This window comes from Ictidomys tridecemlineatus, chromosome 1 (assembly GCF_052094955.1).
Source record: "Ictidomys tridecemlineatus isolate mIctTri1 chromosome 1, mIctTri1.hap1, whole genome shotgun sequence".
NCBI lineage: Eukaryota > Metazoa > Chordata > Mammalia > Rodentia > Sciuridae > Ictidomys > Ictidomys tridecemlineatus.
The window spans coordinates 160182252-160199641 of record NC_135477.1 but is presented as its reverse complement, the minus strand read 5'-3'; the positions used below and the strand labels follow the sequence as shown (position 1 = coordinate 160199641).

The 17390-nt window shown below is 36.0% G+C and overlaps 1 protein-coding gene across 8 annotated transcripts in view; it reads left to right on the top strand.

Annotated features, from left to right (window-relative positions):
* The first annotated feature begins 2163 nt into the window (after positions 1 to 2163).
* The window catches only part of Rad50 (RAD50 double strand break repair protein), a 99165-nt gene continuing 83938 nt past the window's right edge, over positions 2164 to 17390 (top strand). For 2 of the 8 annotated variants that reach the window (XR_013439289.1, XM_078050870.1), the window contains exons 1-3: positions 2164 to 2625; positions 4099 to 4182; positions 14842 to 14993. Coding sequence is in view for 7 of the 8 variants with exons in the window: in XM_078050870.1 (XP_077906996.1) it covers positions 2497 to 2625; positions 4099 to 4182; positions 14842 to 14993 (365 nt within the window). In the remaining variant the exon portion in view is untranslated. Of the gene's footprint in view, positions 2626 to 4098; positions 4183 to 11137; positions 11288 to 14841; positions 14994 to 17390 lie in introns of all 8 variants that reach the window. The other 6 variants (XM_078050833.1, XM_078050848.1, XM_078050855.1 and 3 more) reach the window with 6 other exon arrangements.

The window sequence follows — 17390 nt, the reverse complement described above, 5'->3', positions numbered from 1 at the left end:
TAGCTTTTTCTCCAAAAGAAGATATACAAATGGACAATAAGCATCATTTACTGTATTGAAATGCATATTAAAACTATAAATGAGATACCACCTCACACTCACTAGGATGACTACAGAAATAACAAGTGTTGGTGAGGATGTTGATAAATTGAAACCTTTGTACACTGGAATGTAAACAAGTACAGCTGCTGTGAGAAAAAACATGGCAGTCCCTCAAAAAAATTAAAAAAAAAGAATTGCTATATTATCTAGAAATCCATTTTTGGGGGGTATACACCTAAAAGAAATGAAAGCATGGTCTCAAAGAGATATATGTACACCCATATTCACAACAGCATTATTTACAATACCCAGAAACAAAGAAGCAACCCAAATGCCATAGATAGATGAATGGATAAACAAAATGTGATGTATACACACAAAATGGAATCTTAGCCTTAAAAAAGAGATTTACATTCTAACAATTGCTACATGATAGATGAATTTTGAGGTCATTATGCTCAGTGAAATCAGCCAGTCACAAAAAGACAAATATTGTAATTCAACTTCAACAAGATTATTAAAAATAGTCAAAAATCATAGAGGGAGATAATAGAATGGTGGTTTCCAGGAGTTGGTAAATGGTGTTACTGTTCAATGGCTATAGAGTTTCAGTTCTGCAAAATGGAAAGACAGAAGATGATGGTGGCACTATGATGTGAACATATTTAATGTCACTGAGCTGTATTCTTTTTTTAATTTTTTTTTATTGTTGGTTGTTCAAAACATTACATAGTTCTTGACATATCATATTTCACACTTTGATTCAAGTTATGAACTCCCATTTTTAGCCCGTATACAGATTGCAGAATCACATCAGTTACACTTCCATTGATTTACATATTGCCATACTAGTGTCTGTTGTATTCTGCTGCCTTTCCTATCCTCTACTATCCCCCCTCCCCTCCCCTCCCCTCCGAGCTGTATTCTTAAAATGGTCAGGATTTAAATTTTTTTTTTATGATTTTACCACATCTTTAAAAACTGGGGATAAAAGGTCTTTAACCTTTCCCATTGTTTTATTACACTAGTCTGTCAACTAAGACATAAATATATAATTTCAGTCCATTTTGTTGCATTGATAATTTTAAATCTCTTGTAATAAATGATGTGTTCATGTTCTCTTACTTAGTAGTGCAAGAGACTACTTCTCATTGGCTTTCCCCATCTGCTTTCCTAAACACATGAAATTTTTTGGTTTACGTATTAGGTTCTGTATATTATTTTCTTTGGATTGTGTGGTTGGACAGCATTTCCTACATTTTTCCATCTCAGGAGCAAATTATACCATCGCATTAAAGTTTTTAATTTTAATATCTTCCAGAAATTTATTTTCGAAGATTTACCTATAGGTTGTATCCTTCCATTAAGTTTGTTTCCAAGAAAGCAGTATTCTCCGTTTCGGAAGGTGATTTCTCCTTCCCTTATTTTAAAGCTGTCTATCCTTGTTAGGTGCAGTGGTGCATGCCTGAAACCCCACTGGCTTGGGAGGATCCAAGTTCAGAGGAGGAGGATCCCAAGTTCAAACCAGCCTCAGCAATTTAGCGAGGCCCTAACTAACAACCTTTGGTACCAATGTGGGGAAAAGGTTTCTCTTTCCTGTGGAAGTGCGGTTAGGACTCGATTTCCTTTACATTCTACATATATGCAGAACGCTTAGAGTCCTACTACAGTAGTTCTCAGGATTTGTCTTAAAAGCCCCTTTACACTCATAAAAATTACTGTAGACCTCAAAGGGCATTTATGTGAGTTATAACTAGCAATATTCACAATCAATTGGAAATTAAAATTGAGTTTCTTTTAACCATAAGAATATACAGGCACACATTCCATTGCAATGACGTATTCACACTTTTGTGATCCACGGAAACCCCTGGACATCAAAGAATGGGAGTGAGTTTTGACGTTTCTGGAACACAATTGATTCCACCCCATTCCAAGAGTCCCGGGGATAATGCTCTGAGAAACGCAGCGCGGCCCATCACAAGCCACGGTCTTCCTTTCGTGCTGCCCCGCACCAGCAAGAAATTATAATCCGCATCAACCCGCAACAGCATCTGGTACCTGGAAACAGGCACTACTGCGCGCCGCACGCCTCGCTTCCCGGCGTGCACTGGGCGTGCGGCGTGTGACGTAACGCGCTCGGGCCCACGTGACCTGTGGGGCCGCTGTAGCGGGAATCTGTGAGTTCGCGCTTTTGCGGGGTCTTGGGCCTTTGCTTTTGTCTTGGGGCGGGTATTCCCGAGCCGGTCTCCTTCCCTCTCGCCCTCCAGCCGGAAAGGAAGCCGGTGTGGAAGGAAGGGCTCCAGCCTGAGCCCCTGCCCCCTCTTGCTGCTCGCCCTCGGAACTTGGCCTTCCTGTGCCTTTCTCGTCCCACGCTTGCCCTGCTGCAGCCTTACTGTTAAACCTCGGTGGGCTCCAGGTCCTTTGGTGTCGAGACACGAGACGTTTGCAAAAATGTCCCGGATCGAAAAGATGAGCATTCTGGGCGTGCGGAGTTTTGGAATAGAGGACAAAGATAAGCAAATTATCACTTTCTTCAGCCCCCTCACAATTTTGGTTGGACCCAATGGGGCAGGGAAGACGGTAAGTCCTGAGTAGCCGCCTTCCGTTTACTCGCCCCATGTTACGAATCCAGAAAGTAAAATCCCTGGGGGAGTTCTGAACTCTGATTAGGGAAAAGAGAGGTGTACTTACTACTGTGCTTCTGGAGGCCTAGAAAGTGCATCGGGGCGTGGCCTTTTGCGTCATCCCAGTCCCAGGCAGTTTGGGTGTCAGGGACAGCCCTGTGGACAGGTGTCGTTGAGAATCCCAGAGACCTGAACTCGCTCACGGTCCTACATGAAGAACTTTGGCTCATGCTGCTGTTATTTACCCCTGCCCCCTTGCTTTTGAAGCATAATATTCGTTTCCCAGTAGTTGGCCCATACAGGAATTCCTTAAAAAGTTATGAAGTATGATAAATATACACTTGGTAAAGATACCCACTGTTAAACCTAATAAATGGAAAAAGAAATGACTTTAAAATGAAACTGATGTAGTGAGGATTTAGGTGCAATTGGAGAACTGTATTTTGTTGTTACTTAGGTTTTTTTGACTTTTGCCCAATTAAAGTGGGAGCAGAGCTTGATTACTGCTATTGTTAAAAGCCCAGGTAATATTAGAAATTTGAGTGAAAAATGTAGCCAAGAGGTGTTCTGGTCCAGAAATAATAGCTTGAGAAAAGCAAAACATTATCAGTATAGGAATGAGCAGAGTCTAAGGGAAGAATTTGTGAAAAGCATGTAGAAAGGGAAGGTTGAGAGTTGAATGCTGGACTGTTGTCTACTTTTATTTATGTAAAATTGTTATATATTGGGCTGGGAATGTGGCTCAAGCGGTAGCGCGCTCGCCTGGCATGCGTGCGGCCCAGGTTCGATCCTCAGCACCACATACCAACAGGGATGTTGTGTCCGCCGAGAACTAAAAAATAAATATTAAAAATTCTCTCTCTCTGTCTCCTCTCTTACTCTCTCTTTTTAAAAAAATGTTATATATTGTATATTATTTTCTCAGCATTGTACTAAGTGCACTACTGACCAGTACTGACCACTGACCACCTGAATACAGATTTTTTTGCCTCATCATTTATTACCTGTGTGACTGCTGGCAAGTGACCTAACTTCACTGTTAGGTCTAGTTTTAGGTCTTAGTTTTGCCTTAGTGTTTTGATTCATAATATGGTGTAAAAATAGTTTCTATGGCCTAGGGTTAATGGGAGAATTCACTACTTGCATATAGGAATCTGTGTGTAATTGTTAGCAGTTGTTTTGGAAATATTTTTCTTCTAAATCACGAATTCTTTATTTTAGGATGCCTTTTAAATTATATAGCTTTTCTATGAGCTTACAGCAATTATTCTTTAAACTCTTAATCTTATCTTTATTATGAGTTTATATTGTCAAATATTTCCCAATCACATTCTTATAATATCCATGAGAAATATTTTAGTAATGAATTAATATTTATGGTAAACTTAAGCAGTTCTCTTATAACTAGTATAATTTTCTATTTCTTTAGACCATCATTGAATGTCTAAAGTATATTTGTACTGGAGATTTCCCTCCTGGAACCAAAGGAAATACATTTGTTCATGATCCCAAGGTAATGCTACTAGTAAAACTTTTTATTTTTAAAATAAAATTTTTGTAATTATGAAAGTGATAATGGCTTATTGTAGAGAAATTGGCAGTGGTAAAGTATAGAAATGAAAGTCACCTACACACACAGTCTTAGCACCCAGTGATAACCATTGTTGATATTTTTATGTGTTTTTCTCTTACTTTACATATTGTTTTACGTAACTGAGGACATATTGTATCTAATTTTGTATTCAGCGTTTTAAATTTTTTTCCCCACTACACATTATTCATTAAAGTCCTATGTCATGGTCTGGGGTTGTGGCTCAGTGATAGAGTGCTTGCCTAGCATGTGCAAGGCCCTGGTGTGATCCTCAGCATCAAATAAAAGCAAATAAATAAAAAAAAAGATATTGTGTTCAACTACAACTAAAAAAATAAATATTTTTAAAATTCTTAATATGGGCTTATGTTATATGATTGCTTCTTTTTAGTCTTTGTTTTATGAACATTTTTAGTAGTTGCATTTTTTTTTTACATTTAGACTACATTTAGTTTTTTCATTAAAATATTCCAAGATGACCATTTGCATATGAATCCTTGTTTGAATTTTGGTGTTTATACTATTAGTATGTGGAAAGGACATAGGATTTGGCCTATGAAACAAAAAAATATATATATGTTTAGTGGAATTGTGTGCTTCTCTCCTGATCCCTGCCTTGAGTCCCACTAGGTTAAGAGTTCATGGTATTTTCTTTCAGGCCTTTTTCTGTCTTTATAAAACCATGCCCGTGTGATTTTATAAGTACACTTGGTACATTTATCTTTAAACACATCAGTAGAATTTTATTTTATAGTGTAAAAGTTATTTAGTGACATACTGTGGATACACACACACACACACACACACACACACACACACACACACACAAACACACACACACGTTTCTGTTTCATTGTTTTAAGTTACTAAGTAATTTTCCATTGAGTTTATATCCTGTAGTTTAACTAACCCCCTACTGGTCATTTAAGTTGTGTCCACTTCTATGTAACTGAAGATAGCTATAATTTTGAAGGTATTTGTGAATTTTCATATATTATATTATTATTTGGTACCTTTACTGAGTAGCAAATAATTATTTTTCTGAAATAACTGTTTCCACCTCTCTTGTTAAATCCACAATGTACTCTCCTCAACTAATGATCTTGCCTTGTATTTTATTGAGAAATAGGAGGAATCAGATACATTCTCTCATTTTCCAATCATGAAATTTATGAAACTACCATGTACACATTCCTATATAGTTTCCTCTCCTGTAGTGAGGGTAAATTGATTTTCATTTTTTCTAAAAATGAACCAACTCCTTTTGGAGGCTGGAGCCCATCCATCCCTCTTATCAACTAAAAAATTTTGCTCTTTAGTTCCTTCTCTTTCTGTATTAGTAGTTTCTCCTTATAGGATCATTCACATTAGCTTGTAAATATGCTCCAGTGTTCAGATAAAAAATTATCCCTGTACTCCAAAACATCCTCTAGCTATTATCTTTGTTTTCTTTCAGTTTGTAGCAGAATTCACAAGGGTTGTATGTACACTTCATTGCCTCCCATTTCCCCCTCTGTCTATTCCACTCAGGTTTTTTCCTTCTTCTTTTACTAAAATTGCTTTTATAAGATCACCAGGAATCTCTGTGTTGCCAGATAGAATGGTCAATTTCAAATTCTCATTAACTTCTCAGCAGATATGATTCAGTTATTCTTTTTTTTATATATATTTTTATGTGGTGCTGAGGATCAAACCCAGTGTTTCACACATGCAAGGCAAGCACTCTACCACTAAGCTACAGCCCCAGCCCTTGATTCAGTTATTCTTAAAAGAAAAAAAATTCCCTTTTGCTTTCTATGACATCATAATCTTATAGTTTTCTCCCTTTTTACTTGCCATTTCTTAGTCTTTGCTGGATCTACCTTTGATTTCTATATGCTGTTGTGCCCTAACACTCAGCCTCTTCTCTGTCTTCTCTCTTGGGTGATCTCATTCCGTTTCATGAATTTAAGTACTGATGCGTCCCAAATTTATTTATTTAACTTTGACCTCGTTCTTAAGCTTTAAGTATATGTCTAGGGGCTGGGGATGTGGCTCAAGCGGTAGCACGCTCGCCTGGCATGTGTGCGGCCCGGGTTCGATCCTCAGCACCACATACAAACAAAGATGTTGTGTCCGCCGAAAACTAACTAACTAACTAACTAAATAAATAGATAGATATTAAAAACAAAAAAACAACAACAAAAAAAGTATATGTCTAGCTGTTTGGGTATTTACTAGGCATCTCAAACTTAGTATGTTCAAATAGAACTCTTGATTCCTTGTATCCCCATTCCTCCCACATTGTCAAGTCTGCTACTACTTCAGTATACCAATTTAGTAAATTATATCATCATCCATACATTTGCTTATGCCAAACTCTATGGGTGGTCTTTGATTGATTGTTGTATCTCACCTTGTTTCCAATTCATCAGCCATTCTTAGCTACCCTTTTAAATTGTGCCCAGAATTTGTCCTCTTCATTTCATTGCCAATACTTTCCAGGTACAACCCACCATTATTTTCCCCTTGAACTGTTAAATACTAGTCTTCTAAGTTGTTTTTCTGCTCTAATTCTTGAAGTTCTCTCCTTTTCACACAGCAAGCGGTTGTCTTTTAAATATTCATTCAAGAAGAGTGAATTGTTAAGAATATGGAGTAAGAACATACATTTGATCTTAATATTTAAGGGCAAAGTCCCTGAGGTATGAACATGTTTGGTTTTCTTACCAAGAAGAGCAAAGTGCGGGGAAAAATGGTAGAAAATTCAGTCACAACAATAGAAAGGACTGAATTCTGTGAGATCTTGGATTCTATTCTATTCTTAAGTAGAAATCTATTGGAAGATATTGAGTAGGGAAAGAACATGGTTTTATTTATGTTAAAAGGGACTAAGTTTTCCTAAAACAGGAGATTCTAAGCCAGGTGCAGTGGTGCACACCTGTAATCCCAGCAGCTGAGGCAGGAGGATTGCAGGTTTGAAGCCAGCCTCAGCAACTTAGTGAGGCTGGAAGCAACCTAGCGATACCCTGTCTCAAAATGAAAAGGTTTGGAGGTGTGACTCAGTGGTTAAACACCCTTGGGTTCAATCTCTGGTAATAATAATGATAATAATAATAATAATAACAACAACAACAACAACAATAACAACAACCAGTTTGGCAGCTGAGAGAAAGCTATCTGCTTTCTGTAGCTAGCAAAGGTTGGAGAACAGAGACTAATTTAGGGGTTTGTGATAATCTAGATGAGAAATATTGGTGACCTGATGAAGTTAGTGGTGGAAGTGGTGAGAAATGCTGGATTTGGGATGTTTTGAAGGTAGAACCAACAGATGAGGTAATAATTTGGATAATAGTGAATGAGAGATGTAAAAGCACCAAGCATGATTTCAAGGTTTTTTTTGCTTGAACAGGTGGTTAAAAAAGTTTGACCATTGGGCTAGGGATGTGGCTCAAGTGATAGCACCCTCGCCTGGCATGGGTGAAGCACTGGGTTCGATTCTCAGCACCACCTGGAAACAAAATAAAGATATTGTGTCCACCTGGAACTAAAAAAATAAATATTTTTTTTTAAAAAAATTTGACCATTTGTTGTAATAGGGGAACTCTAGAAAAGAGATTTGGGTGGATCTGGTTTAAACATGTAAATTTGGGACCTGTTAGATATCCAGAAGAGCTGTCCATTTGGCAAATAGAAGTTTATCCAAGCAAGTAGTTAGACCTAGAGAAAAAAATAGAAAACATTGATATATACACTTAATTCTATATATTAACTTAAAAGGTTTGGTTAATTCAAATGGGGAGAGTAAATAGAAAAGATCCAAGACCTGGAACTCTAGAGCTAATGGATTTAGAGATCACAAAGAGGAGGAAACAGCAGAGGATACTAAAGTACAATTAATAAAGAGGAAAATTGGGAGAATTATATCTTGGAAGACAAGCAAATAAAGTGTTACAAGGTGGGAGCTATCAACTCTACCTATGCTAGTACTTAAGAGGAATGTTTGGGTACATGGAACTCATAGCTGCTTTTGATAAAACTAGTTTCAGAGAAAGGAGGAGGCAAGGAAGTGAAACTTAGAATAATTTTATGAGTTTTGCTAAACTAACTCAGAAATAGGGCAATAGCTAAAGAGGCATAAAAGATAAAGAGGTGGTTAGTTGGTTATTCTTATTTTGTTATGTTTTTTAAAATCGGACATTCTAGAACATTACAAATTGTAGACTAATAAGAATGACTGTGGATAAAGGGAAAAATTGATGCAAGAGAGGGGATATTTGCAGAGCAAAATCCTTGAGTACACAAGAAGAGATAGGATTCATTGCCCAGCTGGAAGGATTAATAGGAGGGTGCACTGTTTATCTAATGTAACAATACATGATTGGAAAAGTAAGCAGTGAAAGAATAGTAAGTTCTCTTTTGGTTGCTTCTGTAGTCACAATGGAAAAAAGACATGAAGTTATTGGCCTAGAGTGGGAGAAAGGGTTGATTTAGGCTCAAAAATGTGTGAAATAGTTTTTACCTCATAAAATAAATTGACTAGGAAAATGTTATAGGGTTGCATGACAGTGTCAGGAGTCTTGAAGTTTATGTATGAAAATATAAAGAGAGACCAGTTGTTGTGACTGTGTTTTTTCACTCTTGTTCAATTATTCAGTGGCAAGCAATAAGTTGGACAGTTGAATTTAACCAAGATTGGGCATTTGCTTGCTAAATACATGAAGAGAATGAGACTCAAGAAACTGACTACATTCTTATTGTATTTACTAGTTTGATCAGTTTCCCTATATGTCATGAATCTGCCATCACTGCACCAGGGCTCCAACACCCCACGATGGGCAGACTGCATTCCCATATTTGATGCCTCTTTACCTTGTTTGGGCTCTTGACTCCTCAGCTAGCTCCTTCATATGATGCTGTCCCATTCTGCTTCAGCTCTATCTTCCTGTACTGATGACCTCCTCATTCCCCTCCCATGGACACCTTTCTCAGTTTGATACTTTGTACCAGCTAAGCTCTTGAAGAGATGTTTACACTACTCTGATCTAGATCCGCCAATAGTCTTCTCCCTCATGTGGACCCCCTGTGCAGCATTGTTAGACTCTGAATTCTCATATCATCATCCCTTCCCCCAGTGTGGACACTCCTCTCCTGAGCTGTATTATTCTGATTATGAATGTCTTTTTCATCCTGCTTGACCTCTGATACCCTAAGACTCTTGAAACCCTGTGCCAAGATCTCCCCTCATGTGAATACCCTCTTAGTCTACATAAACTCATTTATCCTACTCTAGGCTGAGCTCCTGTGTGCATCTCTCTCCAGGTCTTCAGCTAGCATGGCCATGTACTTTCTTTTGACCTGTCTAATAGTTTAAGGTATAAATTGTTTGGAAAGGGAAGGGCTTATTATTTATTTTATTCTTTTGGATAGAAATTGTCCTTAAGTATATTAGATTAACACAATCTAAATAACTCTTTCAAAGTGCCTCTTTCTCAGCAAGAACATCAACGACAATATTTTGATAGAAAGATACCTTTTGCTTGAATTCCATTTACTAATTTGATATTTACCAGGTAGATTTACCTTTCTAGACAGGTAAATGCCATGGAAAATGAATACATGCATTTGGCCTGCTAGTGGGGACATTATAAACAAATTAATTTTCTGGTGCTTACATGCATAGCTCCTTAGTTGAACTACTGAGAATTAAACCCTTAGAACTCCTCTCTTTGGGATGAAATGACTGAATGTCCTCCAAGGCTTTTTTTTTTTTTTAAATAAATAATTTTTTTTTAATTTGTCGGTGGACTTTTATTTTATTTATTTATATTTGGTGCTGAGAATTCAACCCAGTGCCTCATATGTGCTAGGCAAGCACTCTACTACTGAGCCACATACCTAGCCCTTTCATAGCTTTTTATTAAACTTTGGCCACCTTTTCTCTATACTAAGAGTCCAGTCCAGAACTCTCTTCCTCTTTACCTACTTCTTCAGTGTTAAAACCTTGTCCACGCTGTTTTCCTGACTTACTTCAGTCCATTCTCTTCACCCTAAAGAGAAATGATTCTTCTAAAATGTTTACTACATGTAATTCCTTTGGTTCAAATCTTTTAGTGCTTTCTTCTCTCACTTTAAGTCTAAAAAACTATGTTTCAGAAAGCTCTTAATTGCTGGATTCATTTTTTCTCTTTACTTTTCCCTACTTTCTGAAATTACAGTTGTCTCTTAGAATCCAATAGGGATTGGTTCCAGAAATCCCTTCCTTCACAGAATACCAAAAATCCAACAATGCTTCAGTCTCATAGAAAACATAGAGACATGTGATGTCATATTTACATATAATCTACTCCCATCCTCTCATATACTTTAAATTATCTCTAGGTTACTTATAATGCCTAATACAATGCAAATGCTATGGAAGAAGTTCTTATATTCTATTGTTAAAACAATGCTATAGAAATAAGTCTACATATTCAGTTCAGATGCAGTTTTCCCAAAATATTTTCTACTCAAACTTGATTAAATTTGCAGATGGTGAAACCCTCTGTTACTGTCAACTGTATTTTAGCCACTCAGTGACTCAAATCTTTTCTTCTGGCCAATTCTTTCTCATCTATCAGGTCTCAGTTTAAACATTCATTTCTTTTACAATGTCTTTTCTATGCGGTCTCCTTTGTGTTTCCTGAGCACCCTGTACTTCAATTATGATGGTGTTAAGCATATCTTTTCTACTCTTGTTCAATCTATTAGTCTTCCATGTGCTAAAGAAAAAAAATTGTCATTTTAAACAAAAACAATACATGAAAACTACAAAATACTTTATAAATGCTTGTTTAGTGTTTTGATGAATTAATGTCAAATGATTAAAACAAGAATATTTTCTAACTTAAAAAAGCAGAACCTAGGATTTCTAATTTGGTCAGAATTGTGAGTATTACAATTAATCTCTCAAGATAAACAACTATGAAACTGGAAAAAATATTTGAAGGAACTGTTTGCAGGCATTGGACAACAGATCATGTTCACTGAGAAAAGAAGAGCATATAAGGTGACTATATTCTAACTTTTTACTTAGGGACATTTTATAAACTTTAGGACATGGAATTATAATTTAACAGAGAACAGGGACATATTTAAGCAAATAAAACTGAAAAGTTTGGGTTTGCTGAGATGACTGGAATTTATGGAGCAGGGTACTGGAGTAGGATTGTTGCAGAGAGGGCACTGGAAAAGTACATAAGGATCCTTTGAGTTTTGGGGAAAATACAAGCTAACTATGTCCAGAATGAGATTCAATGATGGCTAGCAGAGAAAAAGTACTGAGTAGGGTGAGTTCTGGTACCACATGTTGAGTGGATTAAAGAGATCCCACATGTTGGAAGACATATGATTCTTGACAAGCCAGATGAAAAGACCTTATGGAACTCTCCAGTATTATAATTGAGACCTCAGAAAGGCCACCATAACAGAACCTCCAACCAAGCTTTGACAGACTCAAGCTAACCTGTCAATAAATTAACTGCTAGAACAAAACCCTTTTTAAAGGTTACTCAATGTAACATCCACAATGTCTAGAATATAGTAAACATTTAGTGGAATCAGCCAGGTGTGTTGGCACATGTGTATAATCCTAGCTACTCAGGAGGCCGAGGCAGGAGTATAGCAAGTTGGAGGCCAGTCTTGGCAACCTCTGCAATTTAATGAGACTGTCTCAAAATATTTTTTTTTTCTTTTTTGATACTGGGGAATGAACCCAGGGCACATCTCTACCACTGATTCACATCCCTGGCTGTTTTTATTTTGAGACAAGGTCTCACTAAGTTGTTTCAAGCCTCACTAAGTTGCTTTAAGCCTCACTAAGTTGCTCAGGATGGCCTTGAACTTGTAGTTCTATGGGAATTACAGGCATATGCCACCAATCCTGGATCAAAATAAAATATTAAAGGGCTGAAGATGTAGCTCAGTGGTAGTATCTCTACATTCTATCCCCAATATAAAAAAATGACTTAATTAAAAAATTAAAAAGGCAATTTATCACAATTACACTATTATTATAGAGGAAGTTTTTGAAACTGAAGGAAAATAATACTGAAGTGTCAGTAAATTTACAAGGATTGAAGTCATACAGAGTGTGTTCTTTGACCACACCAGACTTAAACTGTAAATCAGTAACAAAAATGTATCCTGGAATATTTGAAAATATGCAGGACATTTATAAATAATTCATGGATAAAAAAAGAGTCACAAGGAAAATTAGAAAATTCTTGGAATTAAAAGCATAGCATATAGCTGGGCACAGTGGTACACACCTGTAATCCCAGTGGCTTGGGAGGCTGAGGCAGGAGGATTGCAAGTTCAAAGCCAGTTTGAGCAATTTAGCAAGACCTTAACTCAAAATAAAATATAAAAAGGGCTGGGGATGTGGCTTAGTGGTTAAGCACCCCTGGATCCAATACCTGGTACTCCCCCACCACACACCAAAAAAAGGAAAAGAAAAGAAAAGCTAATGAAATTCAAATATGCAAAAGGAGGGAAATAATCAAGATGAGGGCAAAAGTCAGTGAAATACAATACAGACAATAGAGAAAATCTTTGATACCAGAAGCTGGTTCTTTGAAAAGCTTAATAAAATTAATAAACTTCCAAGCGAAGTGATAAAAAAGGCAGACAAATTGCCAAGATTAGGAATGAAAGAGAAGACAGAGCTACAGATCTTACAGGGAGTGTTGTGAGCAACTTTATGCGAAAAAATGTAGTAAAGTAAAATGGACAATTCTTTTGAAGACACATGACACTAAAATTCACTCAAAGAAATATCCTATGAAAGCAATTGATTTGAGTTTGAAACCTCTCAATGAAAATGCCAGGCCTAGGTGGTTTCACTGGTGAATTCTACCAATCATTTTATAAAGAAACAATGTCAATTCTATACAAACTTTCAGAAAAGAGGCAAAGGGAGTGCTTTCCAACTCGTTTTTATGAGTCTGACATTACCCTGATATCAAAACAGGACAAAGATATTATGTGATAGCTGCAGTCATTCCTTTCATGATGTAGATGCAAACATCCTTAACAAAATATTAGCAAGTCAAATTCAGCAATGTACAAATAAAGATAATACACCATGGCCAAGTGGTATTTACTGGTGTTGTAAGAGTGCTCACCTAGCACATGTGAGACACCACTGGGTTCGATCCTCAACACCACTTAAAAATAAATGAATAAAATAAAGGTATTGTGTCCAACTACAACTTTTAAAAAAAAAAAATTGTAGCTTAGTGGTTGAGCGCTTGCCTCGCATGCATGAGGCATTGGGTTCTATCCTTAGTACCACATAAAATAAATAAATAAAACAGATAAAAAAAATCAATGTAATTTGCCATAGAATAAAGAAAATGAAAAATGCATTTAAATTTAAATCTAAATCACATTAAAAACTCTTGGACACTTTCCTTCATTCCTGAATAATTCATTCCAAAAGCCATTAGGCGGACTGAGTTGGGAATGCATCCACAAAAGTTAGTGTAGTAACCTATGGGGGATTGGAGCCCAAGTAAAAAATCCATGAGTTCACACTTATGCCAAAAATAAAGGAAAAAATAAGGAAAGAACAAAAGCTTTTATAGTAGAATCTTTCTTATAATAAAGCTAGAAAATTTGTTTGCTAGCTCTCATAATAATTCAGGTAAAAATAATAGATGCTAAGACTGGTAGAGGAAGTCTGGTAAAGAGCTGGCAGATGCAACCTTATCAGGAGATTGAAGTTAATGCTCCTAGTAATAAGATAAATTGAAATCATGTCCTACCCGATGAAAGGCAGAGGATGTCATCATTACTTCTGTAATATGATGCCAAAGATGGGTAACCTGATTCCGGTCATGAGGAAATACCAGACAAATGTACATTTTAAAGACATCCTACAATATAATGATCTTTAATTTTCAAAATTATCAGTCATAAAGGTAAAGGAAAATTTGAGCAACTGTTCTGGACTGAAAGAAACCATAGAGAGAAGACTGCCAAATGAATTACACCAAATGTATAATTCTGAACTGGATCTTTTTGTTGTAAAGGACAACAACTGGTGAAACTGTTTCCAGTGACAGTTGGTAGAACTAGAATAGGATCTGTGAACTGCATAGTAATAAAGTATCAGTATCAGTTTTAGGAAATTTTTGTGGTTGAAAACTTTTTGCTTTGTAAGAAATTGGTGATGGGACATCAGATCAGCACTATACTTTCAAATGATTCAAGGATGTGGGAGGTATATATACTTTTTATTTCCAATTTTGTTATGATTTTTTAAGTTAAAAAAACATTTTTGGTACTTAGAAAGATAAAATTTATTTATTTGGAAAGTTCATATACCTAGTCTCCTAATGTTGTTGATTAAAGAAAGTAAATAGTACTTTATCATTTTAGTAAATCAATTAAACAGTATTTTTCCTCCCATATTTTGAATAGCTTGTAAAAATGTCATTTATTTTGAATGTATTATTCCTTTTTTTGTTCTCTCATTTTGAATAAATAAGATTGCTTATCCTTTTTCTTTCAGATTGTGCTTATTACTATAGCATAATTTTTCTCTGTTTACCTTCAAAGGTTGCTCAAGAAACAGATGTGAGAGCCCAGATTCGTTTGCAGTTTCGTGATGTCAATGGAGAACTTATAGCTGTGCAGAGATCTATGGTGTGTAGTCAGAAAAGCAAAAAGACAGAATTTAAAACCCTGGAAGGAGTCATTACAAGAACAAAGTAGGTGTTTATGTTACAGTTTAATATTGTTCATTTTTAGTCTTTTAGGTGTATAAGACCATGGACTTTTTTTTTTTCTATTTATTTTTGGGAGCATATTGGTTTTCTTTTAACAAACTGTTTTTAGAGTAGTTTTAAATTCATAGTAAAATTGGGTAGAAATGTTACCTTATGGTCCTCACCCCTACACCTCGCATAGCCTACCCCATATTAACATGTAAATGTTTTGTCTTATTTTCTCAAAATTGGTAATTGAACCTAGTGGTGCTTTACCATGGAGCTACATCTCTAGTCCTTATTATTTTTATTTTGGTCTTGCTAAGTTGTTTAGTGCCTCACTAAGTTGCTGAGGCTGGCCTTGAACTTGGTATTCTCTTGTCTCAGCCTCTGGAGTTGCTGGGATTACAGGTGTGTGCCACTGTACCTGGCAACATTTAATTTTGTTTTTTAATTAAGATGATTTTTTTAATACCTTTATTTTATTTATTTATTTTTATGTGGGGCTGAAGATTGAACCTAGGGCCTCGCACATGCTAGGGGAGCGTTCTACCACTGAGCCACAACCCCAGCCCTAATTTTTGATACTTATTTACTAAATAGAGTGTTCACATTAAAGATTTAGTGATAATGTTTCATTTCATTGAGTAATTTATGAACAGTTTCAGAGTCAAAAGTATATAATCATCAAATATAGATTTTTTTAAAAAAAGTGTTAGTGTTACATATAGGGATGGATGAGATGAGAAGCAGACAAGTAGGGAAGAGTAGTAATTTGTCGCTCTTAACAATTATCATTGTGTTAGAGTCAAATAATGTCTTCTAATAGATACGGATTTTTGGAGTTTGTATGCTCTGTGCAAGCTTTTTTAAAAACATATATGTATATAAAATATATTTATTAGTTGTCGAAGGACCTTTATTTTTATGTGGTGATGAGAATCGAACCCAGTACCTCACACATGCCAGGCAAGCACTCTACCACTGAGCCACAATCCCAGCCCTCTGTGCAAGCTTTTATTCTTGTTCATTGAATTACTTAACTGTTCACCCTCCTCCCTCATTTTTTCTTATTAAACTGAGTAAGTATTTAGTCAGTGAAGTTTAGCAACCAGCTAGAGGCACTGTATTAGCTACCAATTTCTCAAGTAGGTTTTTTTTTTTCTGACATTTATTCATTCATTTATTCATTTACTTATTTATTTTCTGGTACTGAGGATTGAACCCAGGGATGCTTAACCACTGAACCACATCTCCAGCCCTTTATATTTTTTAATTTTGAGACAGGGTCTTGCTAAGTTGCTGAGTCTGGTTTTGAATTTGCAGTCCTCCTGCCTCAGCCTCCTGAGCCACTGGGATTACAGGTTTGCGCCATTGTGCCTGGCTTTTCTGACTTAAGTACACTCAAGTCTCTCTTATATCTTTTCATATTATTCCATTCCAGTTAAGCTATTTCCCTTTTCCCCTTTACAGCCATTTTTCTCAAAAGTTGTTAATACTTGCTATCTTTTCCTTTTCCAGTTCCATTCTTTCAATGAAATAGCTCCAACTAAGGTCACTAATAATATCTTTATTAATTAAAATAATGTTGTTGCTATACAGAATAGACTTAAAAGCCTCTGTTTTCTTCATTTGTAAAATAGGGATTTATTATGCCTGAATTTGTCTTTGAAAAAAGGCAAGGATTGAAATAATGCATATAGAATGCTTACTATGTAGTAAGAGCTCATGGATTAGTTTTCTATAACTGCCATAACCACAAACTTGGTGGCTTCAAAAACCATAAATTTGTTATCTTACAGTTCTATAGTGTAGAAGCCTGAATTCAGGAATTTTTTAAAAATATTTTTTAGTTGTTGATGGATCTTTATTTTATTTATTTGTATGTGGTGCTGAGAATCGAACCCAGTACCTCACGCATGCTAGGCAAGCGCGTTACCACTGAGCCACAACCTAGTCCCTGAATTCAGGAAATTTTATGGCTTTTCTGATTTAAGTACACTCAAGTCTCTTGTAGGACCATTGTTCCATTTACCACAGATTAGTAAATGACAATTGTTAATTAGTCCTTACTTGAAAATTCCTTTTTTAGACCCCCATCATGTAATGCTGTTCTTTCTTATTGCAGCCTCATCTTACTTCATTTACCCAGCCAGTAAAGGTTAAAGTCAGACAGGCTCAGTACTATATCTTCTGTTGTGCTCTATATTTTCTTCCTAGAAAATCTCATTCATATCCATTGCTCAGATTACTATGTGACTTTGAGGAACCCACAAATCAGACCTCTTCTTCTAGACCCATTTATCCAATTACCTCTCTTTTTATATATGTGTGTGTGTGTTTGTGTGTGTGTATGTATATATACACACATATATATAATTTCTAGTTTTTTTAAATTTA